We start from the raw sequence: 15582 nt of genomic DNA, 5'->3' as shown, positions 1-15582 counted from the left end.
ATTTTCTCTAAGTTTCTTACTACATTTGGTCAAATGAGAAATTGGTCTTCTACTACAGTGGCTACAGTGTTTAGCAGATGGCTGTATTATGGTTGAAAAATGTAGCTAGTTTATGCACCCATACTCACTCTCTCTCTCTCTCTCTCTCTCTCTCTCTCTCGTGTGTGTGTGTGTGTGTGTGTGTGTGTGTGTGTTGGGTAGGGTTATGGGTAGAGTTAGGATTCAGTATAGGATTAGGATTAAATCAGGATTAGGGTTAGTGTTAGGGTTAAGGGTAAGATTATGTTTAGTGTTTGGGTTAGGTGTAGGAATAAGGCTAGAAATAGGGTTTTGGTTAGTAGTTAGGGTAGCGTTACTATTTGGGTTAGTGGTATGGTTTGGTTAAGGGTATGATAGAGTTAGGGGTTAGAATTAGGATAGGAGAGGTTTGGGATAAGGTATAGTTTGGGTTAGGAATAGGGATAGATAGGGTAGGGGTTAGTATTTGGTTTAGGGGTAGGGTTTTGTTAAGGGTAGGGATAGAATGAGGGATTGGGATACTAGAGGATTTGGGTTAGCAGTCAGGTTAGGTGTAAGGTTAGGGTTTGGGGATGGTTTTGGTTAGGGTCTGGGTTAGGGTTAAGGTTATTATTTCAATTAGGGTTGAGCTCCACCATGAGTAATTTTGTCATTTCTTATTTGTATGGACCTTATTGGTTTTTCATTCTAGATTTCTAATGTGTGCATACCTTGTTGTGTGCCTTTTTCTTCGGTGATTTGTCAGTGTCCAGAACTTCCCCCTCTTCTGTGTCCTCTCTAGGAGGAAAACAGGAACCTAAAGCAAAGGGGAAACCTCTGACACAGACCCTGAGCACTGGTTCTTTCCTTCCTCCAACTTCGTCCAAGCATCTTCCTCATGCTTCCACCGCAGCGTGTTTTGTGTAAGCCTCAGCATCTTCTATCTCTTCCTCCCTGACCTCATTACCTCAACATTGTCTTTGACTGTGAGCTCTTTAACTCATGCTTTAAAAAAAATTTTTTTTTTTGGCGGGCGTGGGGCTTGAACTCTGGGCCTGGGCGCTGTCCCTGCGCTCTTCAGCTCAAGGCGAGCACTTTACCGCTTGAGCCACAGTGCCACTTCTGTTTTTCTGGTGGTTTATTGGAGATAAGAGTCTCACAGACTTTCCTACCTGGGCTGACTTTGAACTGTGATCCTCAGATCTCAGCCTCCTGAGTAACTAGGATTACAGGCATGAGCCACCAGCACCAGGCTAAAAAAAATTTTTTTTTTATAGATACTTACCCTTTCGTGGAGCCTGGCATACAGTTGGAGATAACTAGTTGTATATTGGGTGAATGTTGTTTTTCTAGGAAACTGACTCCCTACAAGATGAAGATCCATGCTCACAGTAGGTTTCTGGGTTTTCAGGCCTCATTGAGTTCTTGTCAAACCCCTTTTTCTCCCTTGTTGCTCTGATTTTTTTCCTCTGTCCATTCTGCAGCTGAGACAAATATCATAGTTGGTTAGGCTGCCATAGCCATCTCTGAGATGATAAGTACAAGAGAATGATGCCCTTACACCCTCTCCTGCCATCAAGAGAGTGAGAACTTTTCGTCTATAAGGCCTGTGAACCCAGCTCCTCAGTCAGTATCAAATATGCACATCGAACACCATTTAAATCCTTCCTGTAACCAGGCACTGGTGGCTTATGCCTGTAATCCTAGCTGCTCAGGGATCTGAGATCTGAGGATCCTGGTTCAAAGCCAGCTGGGCAGACAAATCCATGAGACTCTTCAGTTAACCAACAAAAAGCCAGAGCCAGACTCTGGTGGCTAATGCCTGTAATACTAGCTACTGGGGAAGCTGAGACCTGAGATTGAGGTTCAAAGCCAGCCTGGGCAAGAAAGTCCACGAGACTCTTCAACAAACCACCAGAAAGCTGGAAGTGGCACTGTGGCTCAAGTAGTAGAGCATTCACCTTGAACTGAAGAGTGCAGGGACAGCACCCAAGCCCAGAGTTCAAGCCAAATGACAAAAAAAAAAAAAAGCCAGAAATAGAGATGTGGCTTAAGTGGTAGAGCTCTAGCCTTGAATGAAAAAGTTAAGGGAGAATGAGAGGCCCTGAGTTCAAGCCCTACTATCAGCATCAAATAAAATAAAATAACAAAGTAAATAAATCCTTTTTTTAGTTCTTCCATTGCCAACATATGTAATAAGGTATATCATACCCTAGTTTTTATTGCTCTGTATCTGTGTCTCCTATTCTTAATAGTAATTACTGGGAATGTTTTTGTGTAATTTTTTTTAATCAGTCGTGGGTCTTGAACTCAAGGCCTGGGTACTGTCCCTGAGCTTTTTTGCTCAAGGCTGGAGCTTTTTACTATTTTGAGCTACAATTCCACTTTTGGTTTTCTAGTGGTTAATTGAAGATAACAGTCTCACAGACTTTCTTAACCCAGGCTAGTTTCAAACCATAATCTTCAGATCTCAGCTTCCTAAGTAGTTAGGATTACAGATTTGAGCCACCAGTGCCTGGCTTGTCTAATGCTTGGTCTACAGTGATTGGATATGAAAAATACAGATTGTATTTACCTGGGCCTCAGCCTATAGACTGGATTAGAGTCGTAGTATGAAGCAAGAAGAACAAGGTTGATCTGATGGACTGGACACTAAAGGGGTTTTATTGTCAATCAGAAATATAGTCTCTACCAAATCCTTGCAAGATGGTTCCAGCTTCAAGTCTCTTGAAAACTGTGTCTGGAGTGAGTTATGTCTGACACTTAACCATTCTCTTCGTTGAGCTCAGTCACATCAGGAGATGTGGCAGTTGGAGTGGGCTCAAGGTTGTTGTGGGGGAAGGAATAACAGGCCCTGAGCTGTAGCTGAAAGGAACAGGGATGGCAGAGGAAGCAGGTAAGGAAGGGATCCAGGCACAGGAACTTGTGTGAGGACAGGCTCAGAGATTTGTGTCTGCACATCCAGGCTTCCCCAGTCTGGGCTGGGGACTGTTGGGACTTTGTGGAAACTTTCTCCAGTGTTCAGTGAATTGGCCCCAGGAACACAAGGCAGAGAGGAAGTGTCTTCTATAAATGTGGAGCGCTGGAGACAGCTGTGGTCTTGTCTGATGACCCCTGGTGTAGACCTGGGCAGGAATGCTGCTGATACCTCCCCCCCCCCCCCCATCTTTTGTCCTTCAGGAGAAGATTGGCTGGCGGAAAGATGCGTTGCACCTTCTGGTGTTCACAACAGATGATGTGCCCCACATCGCACTGGATGGAAAACTAGGAGGGCTGGTGCAGCCCCACGATGGCCAGTGCCACTTGAATGAGGCCAATGAATACACTGCATCCAACCAGATGGTGAGGTCCTGGCTGGGCTGTTGTGACCCCTACATCTGGTCCATTCCACTGACACCTCTCTTGGCCCTCAGCACTCACTGACTTTTGGTTTCATTCTTGGGAATGAGCGTTCTTCATTATTCTGTCTTCTCTAACTGCGTTTCCAGAACTCCTTGTTGACTTAGAACATTTCTCTCTCCCTCTCCTCTCCCCTTCTCCCTCTCCCTCTCTCCCTCTCCCCTTCTCCCTCTCCCTCTCCCTCTCTCCTTCTCCCTCTCTCCCTATCTCCCTCTCTCCCTCTCCCTATCTCCTTCTCTCCTTCTGTCTGTCTGTCTGTCTCTCACACACATACACACACACAGACAGACAGACAGACTCTCTCTCTCTCTCTCTCTCTCTCTCTCTCTCTCTCTCTCTCTCTCTCTCTCTCTTGTTACAGGCTAAGACTTCCTGACTCCCAGTAGTGGCTCCCTGAAGCAGTGACTGCTTTATATCAGGTGTGGATGGCAGGAGTGGGAGGCCCCAGGAACCTTTCACTCCTAGTAGTCCATGACTGTGACCATTGAATTCAAAAAGAAAGACCAGTCCATGACCTCCTACATACTTATCATCTAGCCTCACCAACTACCAAAGTCCTGCCACACTAACTCAACAAACTTTATCAGGAATATAGACCCTCTTCTGTCCCAAATTCATTCAGTATCTAGTCAAAGAGAAGTTCTCAATTTTCTTTATTGGAAAACCACATTGTCTCTAGCTTTCAACTCATCAAGCCAGGGGGGAGTCTGGAGGAAGGTCTCATGCTATTGGGCCTCAGCTGACTGTGACCCCCTGAACTAGTCAGTAGCCCTTAAAATCCTTAGGGACCCCATAAAGCTGCCTCCCATCTCCTCTCTCCTTCCTTGCTCACAGTTCATGCCCCAATTTTCAGTCCAGAGAGCAACAGCCTCCTCTTCCCAGTCTGAGCCATGAACAGGAATAGGGGATGGAAACTGACAGCTGAAAACCATTGGTATAGGAAAAGAAGAATAGGATAAAAGCCATAGGAAAGAGGAAGGGTAACAGGTGCTGGATGACAGTAGTAGGATATGGTCGTCATCCTCCCTGAGCCCTCATTTCCGCATCCTTGCTGAACGGACAGACACATAGACCAGAGGCCTCGGTATTCATTCCTCTCTCTGGGGTGTGTGGTAAGCACTTGAGGGCCATTTCTGTGAGGGTCTTTCCACACAGTCCTTTAGTTCAAGAACTGCTAATGGAGTTTGGTTATTATTGAAGGGATCTACCAAGCCACCTAAGAGAAATCTTACCTTCTTCTTGGCAAGTACTGAGCAGGTGGGCATGTGTTAGAGCAGGTGCTAGTATCTCAATGTATTAGAAGTGTTACATCCTTGATATTTGCCTTGGCCCTAGGACTACCCATCCCTTGCCCTTCTTGGAGAGAAGTTGGCAGAGAATAACATCAATCTCATCTTTGCTGTGACAAAAAACCACTATATGCTCTACAAGGTATGCCTGGAGGAACAGAGGGAGGCTGGTGGCAGATTGTGGGGACCCTGTTAACTGGCCACTAAGATAAATGGGAGGCTAGCTGGGTGGTGGGAGGTGAGGATTATTCACATCCCTGCTCTGGGTGGGAGAGTGAGATTGTACTGTCTGGTTATAGTAGAAAAGAACACTAAGAAAACTTAAATGCTCACATAGCTAACACATGGTATCTAATCTGGTTGTGAGAAAACCCTTGAAAGGCCTATGAATTCCCATTTCAGATGGTGAAATGAAAACACAGGGATACACTCTAATAGGGAAGGAAAATTTTTAATGAAATACAAAAAAAAGAAACTGAGGCATCTGGGCATTTGCACAGGGAATCCAAGATTCCAGGTTAATGTCTTGTTACAGAGGATGGGAAACCAGGGGTGGCTGGGGACAAGAGACCCCAATTAAAGAGCCAATGCCCTAAAGAATAGAAAGGTCTGTATGAGCCTGTTCCATGTAACTTTTCATCTCGTGGACCAGCATCTTTGGTTCCCCTGTGAACGTGTTGTCTGGCAATCACAGATGAGTTGAACACTAAGGGCTCACAGAGCTAAGTGTGAAGCTTTACATTGCAAGTGTAGGGACTCTGTCCACCAAAGAACCTTTTTGTCTGATGTTTTCTGAGGTTCCTACCCGAGGTCATCATTGGTGAACTCACGTCTTCCTGAGTTCTTGATCCATTTGACCTGAGGAAAATGGAGACAATTGGCTCTCTTCTCTTTGTTTGGTGGAACATGTTAGGCTGAAGCTCATCACACATTTTGCAAACTACATTTTTAGAGAAACCAATTACACATGTTATGACGGGCTTCCAGAAATTTCATGAGGGCAGTCCTTCTTGGGTTTAGCCATCCATCTTCAAACTCATATGCCTCTGGCTTGGGAGGGGCCCAGGCACGCCAGGCAGGCTGAGGACAGTGACTGCTTCTGGCCCTGTCTATAGCCTGGCTTAGAAGCTGCATTAATGGAGGGAGACAGGCTGTACTTCAAGGCTGCTTGCTTGTCCCAGGACTGCTTGGCAGTATCCAGAGGTTCTCAGGAGGATGCTCTTCCTATCTCAAGAGGGGAATACATGAGACCTCTGAGAAGGTAGTCCCTGCTCCTGGAGGACAGTCTGAGTCGTCCTGTAGCTGGATCTGGGATTACCTAGAATGATGTCTAGAAAATCACCCAGGGCAGTGAGTGCACCTTAGAGGATGGACTGTGAGAAGATGTCCATTGCACACCTAGGGCTTTCCACTTGGGGACAAGTCTTGCCAACTGTACTCTCCCATTCACAGGGGCTGGGTGTTCCAGGGCCCGCTGCGACAGCTCTTCCTCATACCAGTTCTTCTCGCCTCTCCTGGAGGCATCTTCTCCCATGGGGTGCCACCCCAGAGGGTGGTACAATATAGTGCTGGCCCTTAGGCTTCTCATTCATAGACCACAGAGTTCGTTTTGGTAGAATGGAAGGCAACATGGACCAGTTTCTTACCTTTTTTTTTTTTTTTTTTCTTCAAGAATTTTACCGCTCTGATACCTGGAACCACAGTGGAGATTTTACATGGAGACTCCAAAAATATCATTCAACTGATTATCAATGCATACAGTGTAAGTCATTGGCTTTGTCACCTACTGCTTTCTCTTTCCTGCCCTCTTCCAGCGACGCTCTGGGTGCGATTGTAAGGTTGGGTAGGCAGAGAACTGGGTTTGTGGATTAGGCTGTTTTATCACCTTCACTTTGGGGAAACCCTAAAGCCTGAGGTGTGGTGAGCCCTGTACTCCATCTCTCTAAGCCTTTGTGTCTTAAGGGCAAATAGATGGACTGTAGGGAGGCAAGTTTGCCCTTCTGTCTCGGTTCCATATTACCCCTATCTTCTGTTGTTGGTCAGACCCTCCTCTCACGAATGCTGATACTCCTCATTTCTTTCTGGAACTTTCTGCTGAGAGGAACAAGCGCCTTCCTTCTCCTTTCCTACTCTTTCTCCCCCGCTTCCCCCAACCCGAAGATCCTCTGATCTTTAAATTCTCACCAGATCCAATGGCCATCTCAGAGCCCTGCATTCAGTGAGACAGAAATTTCCAAATTAGCTTTTACTTCAGTGGTTTTCTGACTCTTCCGTAAGGAATTTGGTTTAAGTCTCAGCCATTATGCTTGGTTATAAGGGGGCCATCTGAGAAGGGGGTTTGGGTTTGAGAAGTGTGTGTTTGAGGGGGTCAGGCCTGCCACGGTTGCCTTGTCCTGAGGGCTGCTTCCTCCATACTTACTGTAAGCCTCTTGGGGTTCAAGCTCTGGGCACTGAACTTAAAGGAATCAGTGAGAAAGCTGTCCCCCCGCCCCCTGCCTAGCACTGTGTACCCCTCCTTCTGAGGAGCTCATAGCCCAGCATCCCCATAGAATCAGAGGGGTTGAGGTAGGTTGCTGCCGCACCTGCTCTCACAGGCAGGGATGGCCATGCCATGTCTCCTGCTGAGTCAGGTCTTTGGGGAAGACATGGCTGAGGAGTGGTCTCATCTGGGCTATGCTGGGTGGTGTGAGGAGGTCCTCGGCTTCCACAGGAGCCGTTTTCCAGCATGTCTATCCTCAGCCAGTTCCTGTTTCAGACCCTGCCAGTCCTCTGTGGGAGACCCCAGGTCCTCTGCTCCATTATGATAAAGAGGGTATAATGGCACCCAGCTCCATAGAGCTGGCTCGATGTATTTGCTAGAAATAGGGCAACTCTGCTCATTGGCATTCTGTGTGACCCAGTGGTCCTGTTTATCTGTGCTCATGTGTGGGACCAGTCTAAACCAAAGCCCAATGGGATCTCATAAATGCTTGGAAGTGGTCTTTCTCCGAGATTCATGCCTTAGCCTTGAGCAGGAAATCCAAGGACTTTGGGGGTCAGGAAACAGGAGAAGAGTGATGAACCCTCTCTGCCATTGAGGAGTTGGGATCTAGGATGAGTGGAGAAAGTGATCTTTCACCAGGTGGGAGCTGTATTATGTTAAGAATCTGGGGTGAATCTCCTGAGAAATTGTGAGGCTCTAATACTAGTACTTGACTCTATAAGTCAAACTGGTTTCTGTAGAGAACATGTTAGGAAAGTAAGTGTATGATTTATGAATGAGCGTTGGGAACTATACCTTGAAAATATTTGCAGGATTATTAGGTCATTATCCACACTAAGTATTCAGATTTAGTGGGAAGAGGTTTATTTTTTTTAAAAAGCCTTATTCAGGCTTGATGAATGTACAACAAAACATAAAGATTTAAATTGTAGCTGGGCAGCAGTGGTTCAGACCTGTAATCCTAGCTGAGATCGGGAAGCTGAGATCTGAGGATCATGGTTCAAAGCCACCCCAGACAGGAAAATCCGTGAGCTCGTATCTCCTATTAACCACCAAAAGCCAGAAATGAGGCTGTGGCTCAAATGGTAAGAGTGCTAGCTTTGAGCAAAAAGGCTCAGTGACAGTGCCCTGTCCCTGAGTTCAAGTCCTTGGACTAGACCATAAAAGGAAAAGAGGAGGAGGAGGAGGGAAGAAGAGGAGAAGAGAAGGGGAGGGGGGAGGGAAAAGAGAGGGGATAAGGAGGTGATAGATGATGATGATCTGAACTCTGGGTTTCAAATTTCTTACACTTTTCCTGGCTTCAGGCCTACATGGGCCTCTGCTGAGCAAGGTGAGCTTTGCCAGCAGAAGTGGCTCTGGTTAACCTTCTACCTGCTACCTGGCCTGCATCCCTCACAGCTCTGCATTCTGATTACCTTCCAGTTGGAGTGGTTTCTTGGTAGATTTCCTATGAGTCATGCAACAAACACATGACTAAGTGTGGGTGTTGATGTCTTACCTCCCCTGGAGTGCTGGCAGTGGAACCAGGAGAATATTCTGGAAAGATTTGTGGTTGGTTGGAGAATGTGTAACAGTTGAAATGGCTGTGGTATTTGGCGCAGCTCAGGAGGGAGCACATGGAAAGAGACTGTGCTTCAAATCTTGTATAATTTGTCTGTTCTCTATATATCCTTCATCATGTGGAATTGCTAACTTCCTGGACTTAGGCTCTTTTTTTTTTTTTTTTTTTATTGCTGTGTCAGATTGTCCAGTTTGAGAACTTACCAAATTCTCCCAAGGGTGTCTGGCTGGGTGGAGCTTTACTCAGCGTAGGTACTGCTGAGAGATTTTTCTTTCAGGGCTCAGACTCAGGGGTCTGGGTCCACGCACACAGATGCTAGCATCTCCTTGCATTGACAAGGGGACGGAGGGCCCAGGCAGAAATCACAGGGGCCTCTTTTCAAAGTGGGAGGGAGCAGGATGAGCTGGAAACCACTGGCTTTGCATATGGAAGGTGATGTCAGAGCCTGGGGTGTGTGCTCCCTCTGCAGAGCACATGTTTCTCTTTTGGGTGTTGCCATAAAGTCTGCTCCACCCGCTCCACAGCTGGCCCAACTTAGAGCAATTGCAGATGTGACCTAACCTGACCAGGGATGTAATAGAATAGCCTTTAAAAACTTCTAGCATTGTTGACATCGAGTCCTTTTCTTAGGATGGGGTGGGGGGTAAAAAAAATAACAACATTTTCGGGGATAAATCAGGTAGGAATTTATTGGAATTTCAGAGTCAGGCATAAATATCTTCATGCATAAGAACTGATGTGTTTTCCTCTGCTCTATCTTACATTTCATTCATTCAACAAGTATATCCTAAAGATCTAATGTGCTGTTATGCCATGGCAATAGAGCAGTGAATGAACCAGCCTGACCCTCCAGGAGCTCGTGGTCTTTTGGGGGAGGCTGACTGACCATTATAGCCAGCGTGCAACTTGGTGAAGTGCACTTTTGAAAGTCACAGCCCATTCTGCACATTTCTTTTTTTTTGGGTCCGGTCGTGGGGCCTGAACTCTGGGCCTGGGCACTTCAGCTCTTCAGCTCAAGGATAGCGCTCTACCACTTGAGCCATAGCGCCACTTCCGGCTTTTTTCTTTTTGCTTATGTGGTGCTGAGGAATCGAACCCAGGGCCTCGAGCATGCAAGGCAAGTGCTCTACCACTGAGCCACCTTCCCAGCCCTCACAGCCCATTCTGAGGAAAGAAGTGCGTGCACACTTACAGTGGTTATAGTGAGGCCTGGAGGGGAGGGAGAGGCCTGCTGCTTGTCCTGCCTACTTGGGCAGCTGAGCTTTGATTTCTGCTCTCATAAATGAGAAGTTTGAATGCTGGTGGTTCACACCTATAATCCTAGCTACTCAGGAGGCTGAAATCAGAGGGTTGTAGTTCAGGGCCAACCTGGGCAGAAAAAATCCTTGAGACTCGTATCTTCAGTAAACTACTCAAAAAAAGCTGGAAGTGGCACTGTGGTTCAAGTGGTGAAGCTCTAGCCATGAAGAACCTCAGAGACAATGTCTGGGTCCTGAGTTCAAACCCCAGGACCAGCACAATAAGTAAATTAATGAGACGTTTAAAGTGAATGAGCCTCATTTGTACTAGGTAGAGAGTTTATGATTCCAGAAACTCTGTGGGGAACAGAAATAACAGCACTAACTTCAGATCGGAACAGGCTGGAGGCGGAATGTCAGACACCCTGAGTAGAGCATAGGATGCACTTTTTCTCCTATTATCATTAGCAATAGGTGGGATTGAATCCCCACCCCTACCCCAGTGCTCTTTCTCACCCAGCCATATCCTCCATGAATGCTTCTCAGGTGGTGGCTTTGCCTGGTCCTCATGGGGAAGTATCATTCTCTCCCTCTTTTGTTCCTGGACAGTAGAACCTCATATTTCAAGTGACTGTTCTCGATCTTTCACATAACTCCAATCTACCTAACCCTTTTATGGCATATTGTCCTCTCCGTCTTCTAATTTAAATAAATAAAATTTACCTCTTCTTTTAAAAATTGGCCTTCTACTATATCTCAGTCCATTAGCCTAATTTGTTAAAACTTATGTCCTTCTATGTATCTATTCCATCCACAAGAGCTTGTGCTAAGTCCTAGAGAGATACATGATAGCATCCACAATGCAGCCGGAAGACAGAGCTGAAAATAACTAATCACATTCAGTAGGAGAGTGCTGTGTGTGTGTGTCGAGTGACATTTCTGTGACCTTTGACCAGTTAAGGCTGGCATTTTCAAGAGGAAGCGGATATGAGGGATAGTATTTTTAGAGTTGATGAAGCACTTAGACAACTTGTTGCCGAGAGAGACCTTTTTTTTTTTTTTTGCAGAGAGTATTTTCAACAAGCTGTTAATTTGTTAGGGGGAAAAAAAAACACTGTGCATCCATCATTTATGTTTAACACCAAATGCTCAGCAAAAATAAAGAAAGAAAGAAAAAAGAGAGAGAAAAGAACGCCTATGAAAGCAAGAGGCAATTCAGCCTACTTTTCTGTTTTCTATAGCTATGCTGTGGTGGGAATCTGAGCTTGAGTCCATGTGTCTCTCAGTATTTGTATCTCCAGTTGAACTGGAAGTCTAGCATAAACAGAGTTTAAATAATGTTGCAGTAAATATGACCCCTAGGAAATAAGCCAATTACTTCATTTGGCCCCAGTCTTCAAAGCATCAGCTTCCTTAGAAAATTTCAAGGGCATTTTGGAAAATTATTGTGAATTATTGAAAATGATTGTGAGACAGAGTCTTGCTGTATAGTTCAAGCTGACCTCAAGCTTATGATCCTCCTGATGCATTTCTGTTATAATCTTATGGGACTACTAGTCATTGTACATGTGGTCCATTGGGACTCAAGTGTCTTTATAACTGTAAATAGAATAGTGCAATGTATAAGCCTTTGTGTCTGTCTTCCTTTGGGCAATGTGATGTTCATCACTGGCATTGCATAAAGTTGTATTGTGTTCATTGTTGTTATAAGATGCTCAAATATGCCAACACACTGTAATTTAATTTAAATCTGTTCCACTACTGATAGGCTTTTGGTTAGTTTCCAGTCTCTAGCTATTACAAACTATGATGGCCATAGCATCCTCATCCATGTCTTTTGGTGTCATATACATTCCTGCTACACATATCCTCAAGTGAGTGCCAGGTATAAAGTTAGTCTAAGCCTCAGAAGATACCATCTAATGGTTTGCTACAAGACTGGACCCACTTATACCCCAATTAGTAATTAAGAGTCCCTGGTCAAAGAGGGAACAGTTTACACTTATCAAAAGGAGAGAAATGTACATATCACCTGATTTGGAAGAAATAGCTATAGTGTCAAAGTTTGTAGAGACCATAAGCTTTATAGACCACGATAATGACAATGCACCTCGTGAAGGTTAAAAATGTGTTTGTGACTTTAACTGTCACCATCCCACAATACTGTAAAATTTGTGAAATTTATGTAATCACTTAATCTCAATTTAAAAAAATATTTTAAAAAAGTCCCTGGTCTATGCAGAAGGTTGAGATCTGAGGATCATGGCTCATTCAGCAGGACAGGAAAGTCAGTGAGACTTTTATCTCCAATTAACCAAAAGAAAACCAGAAGTGGTGTTGTGGCTTACTTAAAGTGATAGAGCACTAACCTTGAGCACAAAAGCTCAGGGAGAGCACCCAGTTCAAGCCCTAAGACCACCACCACCAACAGCAAGAGTCCCTGGTGCTCTGTATCCTTTCCAATACATGGCATTCTCTCCCCCTCTCTTTCTCTCTCTTTCCCTCTCTCTCCCTCTCCTTCTCTCTCACCTTCTCTCTCCCTTTCTTCTCTCTCTCTCGCTCTCTCTCTCTCTCTCTCTCTCTCTCTTCCCTCTTTCTCCCCTCTCCCTCTCCTTGTTCCAGTGGACCATTTTGACTTTGTTTTTGTTTCATTGAGAACATAGTCCACATGTAGTTTTCACATAAAGTAGTTTCAAACTTGTGAATGTGTACCTCACCTGATAGGGTCAAGCTTACATGTAAAGAGTAATGGGGTTTTTCCTGGAAAGATGAGCTACTGAACTGGCCTTGCAGGATGTTAAGAAGCCAGAGGGGAGAGAGAAGAGCCACTGAACAAAGGAATGTTGTCCTGTTTTTTCCCCTCATATTTGGGGTATGCAAGGATGGCGGGGGAGAGGGGGGAGTGTGGCCATGGCTGTGAGTGTTGATAGAAATGAGAAGCAGAGATAGTAGGAGAAAAACAAAGGAGGCAGTAACAATGTTTGACAAGAAATGTACTCATTAGCTTACTCACGTAACTGTAACCCTCTGTACAGCATCTTTACAGTAAAAAAAATGAGAAGCAGAAGGCAGAGCAAAACCCCTTGAAGAAGCAGAATGTGTAATTTTAGCAGATACACCCTTTCAGCCTGTCTGAGCCTATAGAGATCTTGAGCCAGGTCTGCCAAAATGGTATGTGGGAGGAGAGAGGAGAGAAAGATGGAGAAGCCCAGGGGACCATACCCCTGGCTCTTCCTTGGCTTATGCCTTCTGAGTTAGAAGCCACATGAACATCAGAAGACAATATGGGGTATACCTCAGCTGTAGTCTTTTTTTTGGGGGGGGGGTCCGGTCTTGGGGCCTGAACTCTGGGCCTGGGCACTGTCCCTCAGCTCTTCAGCTCAAGGCTAGTGCTCTACCACTTGAGCCACAGCGCCACTTCTGGCTTTTTTCTTTTTGCTTATGTGGTGCTGAGGAATCGAACCCAGGGCCTCATACATGCAAGGCAAGCGCTCTACCGCTGAGCCACCTTCCCAGCCCCTCAGCTGTAGTCTTTACTGATTGATTTGGGCTTCATTTTCCCCCTCTGTTCAGAGTATCCGGTCTAAAGTGGAGCTGTCTGTCTGGGACCAGCCAGAAGACCTTAATCTCTTCTTCACTGCTACCTGCCAAGATGGTGTATCCTACCCAGGCCAGAGGAAATGTGAAGGTCTGAAGATTGGAGACACGGTAAGTACTTGAACCCAATTTATGTAAGTTCTTATTAGCATTGGTCATCACACAGGGTGATACCTGTGATCCTAGCTACTGAGGAGGCTGATATCTGAGGATAGTGATTTGAGGACTGAGTAGACAAGTCAGAGAAACTCCTGTCTTCAAAAGGCCAGACTGGAGAAGATCTGACTGAAGTGGTAGAGTGCTGGCAGTAAGCAACCAATCGGAACTAGAGCACAAATTGAATTCCGACTGTGAAACCATAAAAAAATAAAAAGAACTAGGTACTGGTAACTCATACCTGTAACACTAGCTACTCAGGGGACTGAGATTTGAGGATCTACGGTCAAAGCCAGCCTGGGCAGAGAAATCTTACCTCCAGTTAACCAGCAAAAAGCCAGAAGTAGAGTTGTGGCTTAAGTGGTAGAACAACCACCTTAAGCATATAAAAACAAGTGATAGCCAGGTGTCAGTGGCTCATGCTTATAATCTAGCTACTCAGGAGGCTGAGATCTGAGTATCCTGGTTCAAAGCCAGCCTGGGCAGGAAAGTCCATGAGACTCTTATCTCCAAAAAACCACCAGAAAACTGGAAGTGGCGCTGTGGCTCATGTGGTAGAGCACTCACCTGGAGCTGAAGAGTTTAGGGACAGGGCCCAGGCCCCAAGTTCAAGCCCCACAACTGACAAAAAAAACAAAAACAAGTGAGAATGCAAATCATTGAGTTCAAGCCCTAGTACCAGCACACACACACACACACTCTCTCTCTCTCTCTCTCTCTCTCTCTCTCTCTCTCTCTCTCTCTCTCTCTCTCTCTCTCTCTCCATGGTTTGGTCATGGACAGAAGCCTTTACAGAAGGGAGCAGCTTGCTGAGGGCTTCTCTGCCCTTGCCACACCCAGTTTACACAGTCACTGGCTTTCATGAAGACAGAGGCTGCTCATGGGCAGCCTGAAGTTTGGAGCTGTGAAACTGGGTCTTTCCACTCCACACCAGGTCACTCACTAACCCTAGCCTTCCTGTCTCAGGGAGATAGCACTAGTCGCTGGGACCATGCAGTGTACCCAGTAGGAGTGCACTGCTCTTTTTTTGCATTTCTTATCATCGCTCTGCGAGGTAGCCAGCTGTCTCCATTTTAATACGTGAAAAACTCAGGTCCAGCAGGGATCCTGAGCTACCAGGCAGAGGTTCTGCTGCCAGGGAACCACAGGTCCAAGGATACAACCACCTAGGCCACCACCCAAGCCTTCCCCTTAGAGAAATAAGAGCCTTGCCACTTTATAAGGGCATCCTTGTGTACAGCTTTTGTTTTGCTGGGATACCTGAGAAAATTAGGAAGACGTTGTCCACAAATGAGGAAGAAGTTTCCCAGCAGTGACCAGTCTGCTGTGCTGGGGTGGTTTTCAGAGCCTTTGAAACACTAGCAGAGAAGCAGGCCATTTTTCCTGCCGCAGCTGCCTTTGCCAGCTCCTCATGGGGTCTCATGGTCCAGTGGAAATAGCAGCAAGTCCCACAAAAGCCTCCATGCTGGCTCTTTGCGTCTTCTCACTGTCCCAGTATTGTCTCATTGTCCAGGGACCATGGTCACGAGGGCCCTGGTGCTGCAGTGAGAGCTCTGGGCTTTGTTTCCTGTGGATGAGAACAGGCTGGCACAGGGCCATGGCCAGTCTGCTCATCTGAGCTGAATGCCCTGGTGTATATAAGGGTTAGGCTATGCCCACCATGAGGCCAAGCTCTCTGCAAGGCCTTGGAAGCATTCAAGGGGGAGTGTGAAGAACTGGCTACACATAGTTTGTGGGGCTCAGTGTAAAATGAAGATGGAGAGTTGTGTTAAAAAATAATGAAGACTTTCAAGAACCTGAGAGGAAGCTCAGGCCCTGTTGAACAGGCTTCCTTGGGGTATAGTTAGAAACCTGGCCCTGGAG

General features: G+C 45.9%; 1 protein-coding gene across 1 annotated transcript in view; it reads left to right on the top strand.

Moving 5' to 3' along the window:
* Nucleotides 1-15582, top strand: part of Itgb5 (integrin subunit beta 5) — a 125115-nt gene that overhangs the window by 67257 nt on the left and 42276 nt on the right. Inside the window, exons 6-9 of the mRNA XM_042668194.1 lie at nucleotides 3178-3339; nucleotides 4732-4827; nucleotides 6358-6447; nucleotides 13540-13674. Of these exons, the coding sequence (XP_042524128.1) occupies nucleotides 3178-3339; nucleotides 4732-4827; nucleotides 6358-6447; nucleotides 13540-13674 (483 nt within the window). The remainder of the gene's footprint in view (nucleotides 1-3177; nucleotides 3340-4731; nucleotides 4828-6357; nucleotides 6448-13539; nucleotides 13675-15582) is intronic.

This window comes from Dipodomys spectabilis, unplaced genomic scaffold (genome assembly GCF_019054845.1).
Source record: "Dipodomys spectabilis isolate Male_0828 unplaced genomic scaffold, ASM1905484v1 ptg000017l, whole genome shotgun sequence".
NCBI lineage: Eukaryota > Metazoa > Chordata > Mammalia > Rodentia > Heteromyidae > Dipodomys > Dipodomys spectabilis.
Note: the sequence above shows the minus strand (reverse complement) of the source record. Positions and strands in the feature narration are given on the sequence as shown.